The sequence below is a fragment of the Callospermophilus lateralis genome, chromosome 18 (assembly GCF_048772815.1).
Source record: "Callospermophilus lateralis isolate mCalLat2 chromosome 18, mCalLat2.hap1, whole genome shotgun sequence".
In the NCBI taxonomy this organism is placed as follows: Eukaryota; Metazoa; Chordata; class Mammalia; order Rodentia; family Sciuridae; genus Callospermophilus; species Callospermophilus lateralis.
Genome location: NC_135322.1, coordinates 11,737,383 through 11,751,414, shown reverse-complemented (window position 1 = coordinate 11,751,414; position 14,032 = coordinate 11,737,383). Strand labels below are relative to the sequence as shown.

The 14,032-nt window shown below is 53.5% G+C and overlaps 1 protein-coding gene across 1 annotated transcript; it reads right to left on the bottom strand.

Moving 5' to 3' along the window:
* On the bottom strand, positions 1–14,032 carry Cadm4 (cell adhesion molecule 4). Its single transcript, XM_076838764.2, has 9 exons — positions 13,924–14,032; positions 4,021–4,167; positions 3,580–3,732; positions 3,022–3,156; positions 2,558–2,722; positions 2,371–2,461; positions 1,738–1,910; positions 926–1,054; positions 1–412 (listed from the first exon to the last, which is right to left on the bottom strand). Exons 1-9 carry the CDS (start codon positions 13,985–13,987, stop codon positions 303–305), a joined length of 1,167 nt encoding a protein of 388 aa, XP_076694879.1. The 5' UTR covers positions 13,988–14,032; the 3' UTR covers positions 1–302.

Genomic DNA, 14,032 nt, shown 5'->3' with positions numbered 1-14,032 from the left:
CTGGTTCTGTAGCCTGAGGGCCATGGCCTTCCCCCAGTTATCTTCCCCCAACCCAATCCCTACTGCCCTCCCTGGACTTGGGGGATCTGGACCTTTGGCCCCTGCCTGGGGAGGACCCAGACCTCTGGGCCCTCACTTCTGGCCAGGCATCCAACACCCCCATCCCTGCCCAAGCGTCTGAGGTGTTAGTGGTGAGGGGGAGAAGCCCACCATCCCAGACTCTGGTAAATGTCTTTGCTGGTTCCTTGCAGCTGGCAGTGGGGGGACCCCAGCCTAGGTCCAGGCCTGGGGTGGGGGTAGGGTCAGATGAAGAATTCTTCTTTCCTCTTGTGTCCGTCACTGCCATTGAGGAAGGCTTCTCTTGCTTCTCCCTGCTCGTCCAAGCCACTGGCCTCGTGGGTCAGATAGGAGCCTGAGGGGTGACAGACCCCAGGGCAGTGGGGACATACATGTGGGTCCAGGAGTTGTAAAGAAATAAATGGAGATAGGAAGACAAACAAGACAGACACCAGTGAAAGAGGAGGGAGAAATGGAACATACAGGACGGGGAATAGCAAAACAGTGGCAGAGAAGGAGGTAAAAGCAGAATTAGGAAGGCTCCAAAAGTTCATGGAAAGATCCACCCTAGCCCTATGCTTGGTGGTGTGCCCTTGCTGTGCTCCCAGTGAATCCAGCAATCAGGAAGATAAGTTGTTTTATTCAAATCTCTGCCTTTAATTGGGCTTCTAAATCTCACCCTTCTCAGAGTCCTTGACCAAGATGACCCCTTTGGAATCTCCGCCCGATTTCGAAGCTAGGTTGAGGCCCCGCCCCCTCACACTGCCTCTAAGCCCGCCCTCTTTTGAATCTGAGCTCTAGGCTCCGCCCCTTCCGAATCCCACAACCCACAGACCCTTCCTTGAATTCAGGCCCCGCCCCCACTCACCCTTCTGTCGTACAGAGCACCAGACCATGCCCACTAGCACACATATGATCAGAAACACCAGCAGTGCCAGGATGCCGCCCACAATGGCGTAGGGAACCGACGTCTGAGCCTCTACCACGGCACCAGGGTCTGCCAGAGAGACGGAGCAGGCCCAGGTCATCAGAGAATGGTTCCATCGCTGCCAAACTCTTAAGCTCACACTGCTTATAACCTCTCTCCTTATGTACCCTGCCCCTCAAAATTACTGCTACCTTGTAGTCCCCTCTCATGGTTCCCCTCTTTCCAGATGTCCCTTCCTTTAAGAATACTTGTTGTTTTGTACACTGCCTGATCCCAATTCCTGCCCCCCGCCCACCTCTTCCTCCATTCCCCAGAGGATAGAGACAGTACATCCCTTTTCTTTGACTCAGTCCTACAGAGGACACCTTCCCCCACCAGAGAATGTCCAAGCAACAGGTCCCTTCCCACTTCGTCTAAAATGCTCCGGGTATTTAAAGTTCTCAGCTGGGGCCTAACCACCTCCAAATTCCCTGTTACACGGTAATAAGTGCTAAACATAGGGGCATTCCAATCACTTAACATATTTAGTTCATAAAATCTTAACAACCACTCAGTGAGGTGGGGGATATTGTCTATTTCCACTTTACCCAGGAGGAAAGTAAGGCAGAGCCGAATTTGAACCCAGTCTGGGCCCCCAGTTGTAATAAGTCTACTATGAGCTCTTCACCACTAGTCTTTGCCCAAGCCCCGCCCCTAAACGCCCTGCCCCTGCCCTGAGTCCCGCCCCCCGGCATGCCGCAGCCTGCCCTCACCATAGACTACCAGCACGTAGAGCGCCCTCGCGTGGCCATGTTTGTTGGACGCCTCGCAAGTGTAGGTGCCATTATCCGCTGAAGCTAGGCCAGGCAGCGTGAGAGTCTCCCCCAGAGCCTCGGCCCTCTCTGGGAGAGACTCATTCCCACGGTTCCAGCGGATCTGGTTTGGCCTGGGCAGGGGTAAATTATAGGCAAAGTTAGGACCCCATGCCAGCACCCAAGTCTGCTTCTCAGAATTCTCTAGACATGCAGCTAACCCCGCCCAGACCTCCAGTTAAGAGGCTCCCACTAGCCCCTTCCTTTCTGGAAAAGCAAGTCCCAGGCCCAGCTTCCATTGTCACCATGCTCTTTCCTTTTTGGAAAACCAAGTCCTGGGCCCAGCTTCTATTGTCACCAAGGTCTCAAGAATTAGCCCTTCCAGTCCCTTGCATCCTGAGAACCCAAGAGCCCGGGGCTCCAGAGCCTCCTTCCTCGGGATCCAGGAGTATGGGTCCCCAGACCCTCTTCTCCTTCTGGACTCAGAAGTCTGAACCCCAAGTCCTGTTCGCTGAGGCTGTACATTCCTGAGACTCAGGAGTCTATGTTCCCATCCCTTTTCTAAGGATAGGAGTCTTGGGCTCTAGAGCTCACCTGGGGTTCCCCGTGACAGCACACGTGAGCACCAACGTGTCTCCCTCCCTCACCACGGCCTGGGAGGCGTGGATACGGGCCGTGGGAGAATCTGAGAGCAGAAGGAAGAAGGAGGAGTGGTTTCCCCATCATGCTGGTGGGTGGCTGGTGTGGGGACCCCCCAGGACCCTGCCTACTGGGCACTTACACTGCACGTCCAGCACATACTGCGTCTGCTTGCTGTGTCCAGAGGGCAGCGCCTGATTCTGTGCCTCACAGATGACAATACCGCCATCGTCTTTGCGGTCCACACGGAACCGCACTGTGCTAGCCACGCTCCAGACCTTGCCATTTTCCTGGCCGCTGCTCACTCCTGCCACGCCACACCAGAGACACTGTCAGGCCAGGATTTCGGCTCCGCCCCACCCACGGGCCCCACCTCTTTCCCTCCAAATCCTCCCCAAACCAGGGGCTCCAGTGCATCTTCCCAAAGTTCCTTCCTCTTTCACTCCCCTATCTCATCGATCAGTTCATCAATAGCTGCATATTGAAGGGCTAGTTGTCAGAACTGTGTGCACTTTTCTCTGGGCTCCGCCCACATTAAATGAGCCTTCTTCCTAAGCCCCGCCCTTTCTCAAGTCCCACCCCTCGCTGGCATCCAGCCCTGGGTACCTTTCAGTTCTTTGCGGTCCCGGTACCAGCGCAGGACTGCGGCAGGTCGCGACCGTGGAACTAAGCAGCTGAGCTCCACCTCTCCACCCTCCACCGCCTGCTCTCGGACCTCCACCACTGGATTCTCCGGGGCCACTGCCGCAAGGAGAAGGGGGTTAGGAGAGAACGAAGTAGGCTCAAGGCAACCAGGCTGCCAGATCCCAGGGACCAAAGGGAGCCTGGGTTCCAGGTGTCAGGAGTCAAATGCAGAGACTAGTCAGGAAGGCCGGCCGTATCTCCTGGAGCCAGATGACCAGAGGTTAAAAACAACCAGGGGCCTGGCCCGGTGGCTGAGGCAGGAGGATCCTGAGTTCAAGGTCAGACTCAGCAAAAAGCGAGGCACTAAACAACTCAGTGAGACCCTGACTCTAAATAAATACAAAATAGGGCTGGGGATGTGGCTCAGTGGTCGAGTGTCCCTGAGTTAAATCCCCAGTATTTAAAAAAAAAAAAGTCTCAGAATGAAGGAGAAGCAGAGGAGAAAGAGGAGGGCCTGGGTCTGAGAAGGGGAGCCATTACCTAGCACGGTGAGTGTGGCAATCTGGTGGTGGGTATCCTCCGTGTAGAGCTGGCAGAAGTAACCCCCTTCGTCTTCCAGGCGGGCATCTGAGAGCCGGATCCTCACCCTGCGCGGGGAGAACTCCTCAAGCTGGAAACGCTCGTCCTTCAGGGCTAAAGAGAGGGGAGAGAAGGCGTGAGCTCAAGGAGTTCTGGCCTCAAGCCTACCCCCCACCCGCTCTACTCCCTCCACTCCCCCCCCCAGGTGTGCCAAGTCCAGCCCTCTGCCTTTCTCCAGCCATACCTGAGTTTGAGGTGTCCATCTATTTATCCCCTTGGGGACCCAGGTTATTCAGGCCTTCTTGCCTGCAGGGCTGGGTGTGCAGGTCCCCAGAGCCTTCCTCCCTCCAGACTCAGCAGTGTCCTCTTTGGGGATACAGGAGCCCAGGCCCCAGCACTCACCACGGGTGCCATTGAAGAAGAGCGTCTGCCGTGCTGGGTTCTGGATGACAACTATAGACCCATCATACTGGTGCAGACGGCAGGTGATCTCTGCCACCCCGCCCTCAGCCACCGTCACATTCTCTGTCTGTACTTCTTGTCCGGAACCTGGACCAGGAGACAGAGAGGCAAGAGACTCCCTGAAGGCTGCAGTTCAGTTTTTTTTTTTTTTTCTTTCTTCCTCTTTCCTCTTCCATCCAACCCTCTAATCCTTCTTCCCCTCTCCTTCAGTTCATTCCACCAATATTTCCTGCCACCTAAGAGACCTGGGGAAAATTCTGTTCTCTAAAGGAGCTGAGCAAGATCTAGGGTATATGCCTAGTGTGGCAACACAGGACACACTGGGAACCCAGAGAAGGGGAGACTAGAACTGCCCAGGGAGATGGGTGGTCACAGTAACTCTGGGAGAAAACTCCATTGAGTCTGGATGTTAAAGAGGGAGCCAGCATTCACAGGCGTGGGAGGCTGATGTATTCACCACATCCCATCTTTCACACTTGGGCACCAAGTGTAGCTTGTCTGCAAAGATGGCCATCATATTTTTCCCGTTCCTGGATATGTCCTTTGCAAATTCACTTGCTGCTCCTCCTCCTCCTCCTACTCTGCCTCCTTGAATCTGGGCAGGCCTGTGACTTGCAGTGATGAACAGAATTTGCTAGAAGTGATATTGCATAAATAACAGGCCCTGGAGAGGCCTTGCTACTTCCACTTGTGCTCTCTGCTGCCCTGAGCTGCTGGGTGAAGATACCACAACTAGCCCGTTGAGGGAAAGATCCCACATGGCTAGAGAAAGTGAGCCACAGCCAGCACCAACCAGCTTCTGCTGGCGTGAAGCAACTCTGGATCATCCAGCCCCAGCTGCATCACCGGGTGACCACAGCCATGCAGGTGAATCCAGCTGAGACCAAGAGAAGTCTGCCCACCCAACCCAGCACAGATTGCTGACCCAGAGTCACAAACAAAAAGAGTGGTTGTTGTTTTGAGGCACTAAATTTGGAGAAGTAGGTTCCACTGTAAAGTTAATGGATACCTAACAAACTATGGTACTTTTCCCAGCATCCTTTGCACTTGGGTGGAACCATGTGACTGATTTCTGGCCAATGGGATCTAAGTGGAAGACAGAAACACTTCTTCCCCACCTGAACCATCTCCCTCACAATCCTTCAGGCTCTCTGGCTGGAGATGACTCTGGGGAGCTTAGAAGAACACAGAATGTTAAGGTAGAAGAAGCCCCAGTCCCTGACTGACTGTTCCCCATGACCTTCCCATACAGGACAGTGACATAGCAAGAAATACACCTTTTTGTTAAGTATTGAGATTTGGGGGCCTGTTTATTACAGCAGCTAACTTACCCTGAATAATCATCAGAGGAACAAGGTGTGGGGTGAGAAAGGCAGTGTTGGGTGGGAGGTGTGGCTCAGTGGTAGGACACTTGCCTAGCGCATGTGAGGCCCTGGGTTCAATTCCCAGTACTGGGGGGGGGGGGGGGCGGGAAGGAAAGTGTTTCTAACACTCTCAGAGGAAACAGTCTACAGGGAAAATGGAACGTCAAGACTAATCAGCAGTAGCATCGCCATTACCATCATTGTCCTCTTCAAAGTAAGAACAACTACTACAGCTACTGCTTATGATCAGGTCACTGCTGGGCTAGGCCCTGTGTTAAAGGTCATTACCTACAGATTTTCCATTTAATCTTCACAATACTTACATAAGTTATGCGCTATTTTCAATCCCCATTTTTCCCAATTTCCATTTTCTAAAATTAATTAATTAATTAAGGCTAAGGATTAAACACAGGGCCTCAAGTCCCAGTTCCAATTTTACAGGTAAGAAAATTGGCCCAGAGAGACGGAATGAGTTGCCCACAGTCGCAGCCAAGGGTGTCAGAGCCAGGATCTGCACCTGGTCTCCCTGGTTCCATACCCTGCATCCATATCCACTCCTGGCTGGTGGGTACAGTGTCCAGTGTTGGCCATGGGCTGTGGAATATGCTCCTGATGGATTGCAAATGATAAGTCTTTTATCCTAAAGGTCAGTGATGTCTCGAAGCAGGAAAATGATCACATTGGGTTGTCTTTAAATGCCAGTTAACTCTCCATGTCTCTTACGTTTTGTTCCAGGATTTCGTTCATTCAATTGAGTATTTGCTGAGCATCCAGTAGGTTTCAGGGACTAGGTACCCAGAGATGAGGCCCCTACCCTGGAAAGCCTTTAGGTAATGGGGAAGCACATACAAATCAATGAAATATCTCATCAAAGTGTGATTTTCCTGTTAAGAGGATAGGTAACCTAATTTGGGGGTCAAGGGGTAGAAAAGATGAATTCTGCAGGATGGAAATAAGAGACTGCTGGCTTCCTGTCCAAACATCCATTCTGCCCAGTAAAAGAACCCTGACTGTACTTTATGGTTGCTCTATGTCCAGCAGAAAGTGTTATTTTCTGTCTCCCTTGCAGCTAGATGAGCTATGTGAAAAAGTTCTGTCCCATTGGATATAAGCAAAAGTGTTGTGTCTCCTTCCTGAACATGGGACCAAATCCTTTTTCTACAGGGTCACTGTCATGCCACCTGGAACTAGGATGTGATGCATAGAATTCTGGTAGCCATCTTGTGCCATGAGGATAGGAGCAATAGGACTGGTGGAACCAAGAGCCAGAAGATGTCTGGGTCTCTGGTGAAGATGTGGAGCTGCAGCAAGAACCCTGGACTCCTATTCTGGACTTTTTATGTATCAGGATAACACTTTTTTTTTAAATATATTTTTGTTGTCAATGGATTTTTTACTTTATTTATTTTTATGTGGTGCTGAGGATTGAATCCAGGGCCTCACATATGCTAGGCAAGCACTCTACCAGTGAGCCACAACCCCAGCCCAGAGAAGAACACTTTTTTTAAAAAGTATCTATTCTTAAGTTTCAGGTAGACACAATATCTTTATTTCACATTTATGCGGTGCTGAGGATCAAACCCAGTGCCTCACGCATGCTAGGCGAGCGCTCTACCACTGAGCCACAACCCCAGCCCTGAGGATAACACCTTTAAACCAGTATTTCATTGGGGTGTCAAGTCTGATATTTGTTTATTTTCTTTTTTCTTTCTTTCTTCTATTTTTTATTTGCTAACACCTCCTGGACTGTCAAACTTAACATACCCCAAATATTTTCTTCCCCAAGTTTTTACAACCTCAATAAATGTGACAACCATCCACCCAGTTGCTCAGCCCAAAAACATCTAGAAATTACCCACAGTCCCTTCCTTTTCCTCACCCCAACACTCTGTCCATCAGCAATATCTGTCCATTTTACCCCCAAACATGACCAAATCTACTTACTTCTGTCTACCTCTCCTGCCACCCTCTCCTCCAACATCATTTCTCACCAGGACCCTTCAAGAGCCCACTTGTGGGTCCCTCTGATCCTGTGCCTGCCTCCTCCAAGTCCATTTTCCACACAGAAGCCAAGTGGACTTTTCCAACAGTCAGATCAAGTCACCTCTCTGCTTAAAGCCCTTCAGGAGGCTGGGGACTAGCAGGATGTAACTCTTTCGTAAAGCATTTGCCTCTCATGCGCAAGATCCTAGTTCAATGCCCAGCACCACAACAACCAAACAAACAAAAAACCCTCCGAAGGTGGGCATGGTGATGCTTGCCTGTAATCCCAGCAACTTGTGTGGCTGAGGCAGGAGGGTAACCAGTTCAAGGCCAGCCTCAGCAACTTAGTGAGGCTCTTAGCGACTAAGTGAGACCCTGTTTCAAAATAAAAGATAAAAAAGGCTGAGGATATGGCTCAGAGGTTAAGCACCCCTGGATTCAACCCCTGGTGCCAAAAACAACACAAACCCTCTGAGGGCGCCCGTTACACTAGGAATAAAATCCACCCCTTCCCTGGGCCTTCAAGGTTGTACATGGCCCTTGTCTCGGCTCCCTGGCCATGGCTCTCCTGCACTTCGATGCTCACTGTGCTCACTGGCCTCGAGGTCCCTTGCTCCCACTCCCAGCCTTTGCACATGCTCTTCTCTCTGTCTGGAATGTTCTTTCCTGCCCCTCCACCATCCCAGGGCTGCCTTCTGTTCTAATTCGGACACCTCTGCAGAGCAACCTTCACCTCTTCTTGTCCCCTCACTTCCAGAACACTCTCTAGTTCCTCCCCACTGGTCTATATCTTCTAGAGTAATGTCACTTGGTGACCTGCTGACTGTTATATTGTCTGTTTGTCCCCCATCCCTGTATACTCCACGAAGCCAGGGAGGTAACCCACTGGGTTTGCTGCTGCACCCCAGTGCCCAGCGCATGCCTGACCCTTGGTGAGTACCTGGGGAGCTTGCTGAATGAATGGCCTGTGTTGATGGGATCTCATTTCAGCCTCACGGCGCCTTTGGGACTTCATTAGTCTCATCTTAAACCCCGGGTTGACCTCAGTTCCATCATGTGCCATCTGTGTGACCTTGAGCAAGTGTGCTAACCTTCTGGAGTCTAGATCACCCACTCTGTAAAGTGCAGATGATGCCAGGGCCTGCCTCATAGGGAGCAGCTGGGTGCCTGCAGCTCAGGGAGGCCTCCTGGAATACCCCCACGCTTGGGAAAATGGGCCTGCAAGTTCTGGTGCTTTAAAAAGTATCTAGAAGCTTATCCATGGGTCCTGGACCTCAGAGCTAGTCTAATGCTAGCCCCCCATTCTACAGATGTGGAGAATGAGGCTGGGGGGGGTCTCAGGCAGGTCAGTGACAAAACTCACCATCTCCTGGGAGCCACCGGGACCTCTGGATCTGCACCCCCCAATCTATCCACTGTTCTCTGCTTGAGGGTGCACATGGGGTGAGGGTGGGGGGCTTTTGTTTTATTCCCTCCCCCTCCTGAGGAGTCAGTAACCAACAGTGTCTGTGCCTGGAATATTAATGTCCCAGGAGCTTTTGTTTTGGGGGTTGGGGGGTGGTGGGGGGCGGGCCTTTCTGGTCAGAGAGGGGCTGAGCTTTTGGGACTGGGGCACTGGCCCTTTAAACTGTGTTGACAGCCAGGAGTCGTCATGGGGATGGTGCCTGAAAAAAGGGACAGGGGAGGGTTTGGGAAAGAGTGGCTGAGCAGGTGATGTGTAGAGACACCCAGGAACCTGGCATCCTCTGTCCTTAGACCCAGAGTCCAGCTCCCCAACACTCCTTTCTCGGGACCAGCCCTTCCTCCATCAGCTTCCAGAAGTCTGCCCCCCTCTTCCTCCTTTAGGCCCAGAAATCTAGCTCCCAACCTCCTCCTCTCCCAGGCTCCAGCGGTCCAGGTCCCAGCCCTCCTCCTTCAGCACCCAGGAGTCTGAACCCCCAGCCTTCTTCCCCTTCAAAACCATAAGTCTGAGCCTCCAGCCCCTCCTCCTCTGGACCCAGGAGCCAGGGGTCCAGAGTACACAGCTGGTGGATGTTTCCACGGAGAACAAGCGAGGTGGGGGGAGCACTTCCTGGGTCCTGAGTCAGCGAATACCCAAGGGAGTCTCAAGGTCACAGTTCTGGGAAGGTCACTGCCACCCTCCCTGTATCCGCTCCCCAGGGGGCTCCTGGCATCTTGCCTCCTTCCCCCCGTCCTCCCCTAGGGAGGTGGTACATCCCTGCGTCCTGACTGAACCCCCCCCAGCCCCCCATCAATGGCGGAGTCCGAACATCCTTGCACAAAGCATCAATTCTTCCCCAGCTCAGCCTTGTAAAGGCGCCTGTATTCGCAGGACCTAGGCATCAGGGTCCCAGCCCCTCCTCCTTTGGAAACCTGGAGTGGGCCCCCCACCCAGGCCTTTCTTCTCTCAGGACCCAGGAGTCGAATCGGTACCCTTCCACCCTTGAGACCGAGAAGTATGGACTCCCAACCCTCTCCTCCTTCAGAACCAGGAGTCCAGACCCCAGTCCTCCTCCCTCAGACCCAGGGGGCCAGGTCCCAGTCCTCCTCCTTCAGACTCAGGAGTCCGAACCCCTGGCCCCTCCTCCCTCAGACCCAGGGGTCTAAACCCTAGCCCCTCCTCCCTCCAACCCAGGGCTCCAGGACCCAACTCCTTCTCCATCAGACCCACAGATCCCAGGACCCTGTCCTCCTCCCTCAGGCCCAGAGGTCCAGGTCCCAGTCCTCCTCCTTCAGACTCAGGAGTCCGAACCCCTGGCCCCTCCTCCATCAGACCCAGGGGTCTAGGACCCAACTCCTCCTCCATCAGACCCAGGCATCCCAGGACCCAGCCCTTCTCCCTCAGGCCCCGAGGTCCAGGTCCCCAGCCTCTCCTTTCCTGGAAACTTCCAATTCCATTGCCCCCAACCTCCAGAATCACAGTCCTGTCTTCCTCAGTTCTTTGTCTCCCTCTCTCTGGGGACCCAAGCATCAGGTGGGGGCGTTGGGGTGAGTCAGCAGCCGCACACACAAAGTCTTCCCTGTGGCCCCCGCGTTCCAGGGATATTCGGGACTCCCTAGATTCCAGGCCTCATGCCCAGAAAGGAGGCGGGGAGTCCTCTGGAGGACTCACCCTTGGCATAGGGTTGGGGGATAAATTCCTGCTCCCGGAAGGGTGCAAGCCTGCACTGAGCACCCCCTGTCTGATCCTCCACCCTGAGTGCCCTCTATGCACTCCCTTCCTGGAGAAGCCCAGGCTCTGCCCCTGCCCCCTTGGCCCACTGGGTGTATGCAGAAGAGCATGGGTGCCTGGTTCTGACGGGCCTGGGGTCTACGTAAGCTAAGACCATGGGTGCTTGGGTCCTGGTGCCACAGGCCATTAGATGCTGGCAGGTCTAACTGACTCCAACCCCCCCACCAAGCCAGAGAAAGAAAGCTGCCTTTGTGTTCCCCAAGACGGGGACAGGCCAGGCTCGCACGACATTAACCCACCCCTGGGCCCAAGCCCTGCTCTATCTAAGGCCTTGAAATCCATGGTGGAACCTGACCCCCACCCCCAGGCTGGGGACTCAAGCATCCAGCTCAGGGGTGGGTGGGGGTCAGTGATAGAAATATCCCAGGACCTGTTCCTTGGGGTGACTCACAATGAGGGGAGGATCCCCCTGTTTTCAGAATGGCTGGTCAGAACTTTAGCAGGGAAAAGTGAGTCACCCTGGGAGGGAAACATTATTCGGGATCACAAGCTCCCCCTCCACAGGCTCCCCAACTCCGAACAGCCTCTTTATTCTTTCTTGGTATCTGCATATCTGGTTGCTTCTTTCTGTTCTGCCCAGTTTCTGGGCTGTGGCTCTCTGTTTCTCCCTGTATGCATCTCTGGGCAGGCAATTCAGCTCTTTCTCACTTCCTCTCCCTTGCTCATCTTGGACCCTTCTTTCTTTTGCCATGAATCTCACCACCTTCTTCTGGTATTCTTAGCAGATAAATAAGCCAGGAAAGAGCAAATACATTTTTTAAAGGGTACAGACAGACTCCATCTCCCATTCCCGTTCCTGCTGGCTAAGTAAAGTGAGAGAGGAAAGCGGGGACTAAGGAGGAAATGTGGAGACCACTGTCTAAAACTTGATGGCCAAGACCATTCAGAAATATCCAATGAAAAGGAAAGCAGGCAGGGCCCTTGGAGGCCATGTGCCCCAGCTCCCTGCCCCAGGCTCTACCGAAGGGGAATGTGAGGCTCAGAGAGGACAGAGACTGACAAAACTATACCAATGAACTGGGCGAGGCTGGGACATAGCTCCTTAGCTCCTAGCCTAGAGTTCTTCCCAAGGTACCAAGCTTGCTCTCCCCTTGTAAAGCCCTGCACTATGTAATTTAGAGGACATTTACAGAGAAGATTAGGGTGACAGGAAGGAGGGACTTTAAAATCAAACTAAGGATAAGGCTTAGCTGTCTCCCAAAAGTGCTGGAAGCGTTGGAGAAAGGAATCTTGAACTGAGAAGGTGGTCAACTGAGGCCACATTTTGATTCAGAGAATCTCAAATCCCATGACTCTAAACAGTCAAGAATTCTTCAAGGCAGAGAGATCAAGATCCAAGAACTCTGACATGCTTCAGGATTTTAAAGATGTCAAGATTCTACAATGCTAACACCGAGGTTCTAGAACTTGAAAGGTATCAGGGTTCTAAAGACTTCCAGATTCTAGAATCCTAAAGATGTCAACATTCTAAATACACAGATTCTTTATTTACTGGATTCAATGGTTCCAAGAGCCTATGAATCTGGTTTTCAGCCTAAAAAAATAAAGCAAATTAAAAATTGATGGAAATGCAACTGAAGTACCAAAGCTGTCATCTGGGAAATTGGGGCATGTCTGTTGCAAAGAAAGGAGATACTGATAAAAGTTAAGAAGGAACCACAGAAGACTACAGAAGAAAAGCAGAGTATGTGAGATCAGCTTCGCCCCACACCTTGTCCAGAGGTGAGGGAGGCTCTGCCTGAAACCTTGGATGGAGGAAAGTGTCATGGCACTCAACTTGCTGGAAGGCCCTTCACATCCAAGCAGGCATTCCCTTTCAGGTCACTGAGTTCAACATCCTCACTTTACAGAAAGGCAACTGAAGCCGAGAGGTGGGGGGTAGGTATTATGGCAATTGGCAAGAGCCAGGACTTAAATGCAGGTCCCCAGCTTTGTGCCACCTGGTTATAATTCCTCTCCCAAATCTCTGTGGTACATCAAGCCTTCCAGCTTTTGCCCAGCCACCATCCAATCATCTGTTTCCCCCCAAAGTGGCTCAACCTGCCAGGGAAGGGGTAATCCATAATAGGTTTAAGACACACACAGTATGAGACTGTGAGTGTTTAGGTGACATTTCCTGACCTTGTCCCCAGCCTCAGGGTCACCCTCTCTTGAGGGTCTCTGGCTTCCCACAGTGTGTTATAAGGGTGTGTGGATGGCTCCCTGGATGTCCTGGAGGGGGCTCCATAAGTCATGGCCTGGGTGTGTGAATGGGTGGGGACAGTTTGGGGAGGCATTTGCTGAATCCACGTGTCTGCCCACATGCCAAGGTTCTCCATTCCCCCTTGCCTACACACATGCACACTGCCCGTTCCCCGCAGGCTCCTTAGGCTGTCCTGTTTGACTCAATTCCTCTCCAGGGCACAGAGGGATCAGAGATGGAGGAATGAAGGATGGGGATGGAGGATCCTGGGATGGACGTTTAATGGGAAGAGAGAGGAGGCAGAGACAGGGGACAGGAAGACAGTGGGACAGACAGAAGGAGAAATGAGGGAGATAGGTGACAGAGGGGGGCTAGAGAAATGGGTGACAGAAAGATAGGGGACAGAGAGACAAGAGGATGGGGCAGATGAGGGACAGAGAAAAAGGGACAGACAGAACCAGGGTGACAGCAAGACAGGAGCAGAGATGGAGAATGGGGGCAAAGAGGGAGGGCAGAAATACAGGGGAAGAGACCAGGGTGAATAGGGATGATGGGGAGGGGGCAGACTGACCTAGGAAAAGGGGACAGAGACCAGGGGACAAAGGTGGGGGACAAAGGCAGGATGGAGAGATGGGGAATCTGGAGGCAAGGAGAAAGGGGAACAGACAGAAGGAGGGACAGGACTTCAAGACTGAGGGACAGAGGACAAGGGTAGGAATACAAGGAGAGAGAGAGGGATCCAGACGGGGACGGACAGGGGGTCGCAAGACCGGACAGAAGGGCAGCGGGACCGGCCGGGAGAAGGCGGGCTTGTTGGGAGGGGGTGTCTCGGGCCCTTTGTCCCCGCGGGGATCGGGGCCTGTGCGGGGTGGGGGGGCTGCGGCAAGGCGGCCGGGGCCCGCGCCCCCTCCCCCGCCCGCGGCTCCCGGCTCCCGGCCCGCGCTGCGCTTTGTCCCGGGGAGGGGGCCCGGCCTGGCCCCGAGCGCATTGTTCGGCCTCTGCGGCCCCGCGGCGACCGGGCTGTCACCGCGGCGCGCCCCCCCTCCCCAGCCCTGCCGGCCGACCCCGGCCCCCGACCCTACCTGGCCCCGCCGCGGCCACCCATAGCAGCAGCAGCGGCCACTGGAAGCGCCGGGCCCGGCCCATGGTGCCGCCGCCGCCGCCGCCGCCGCTCGCTCCGGGCCCGGCACC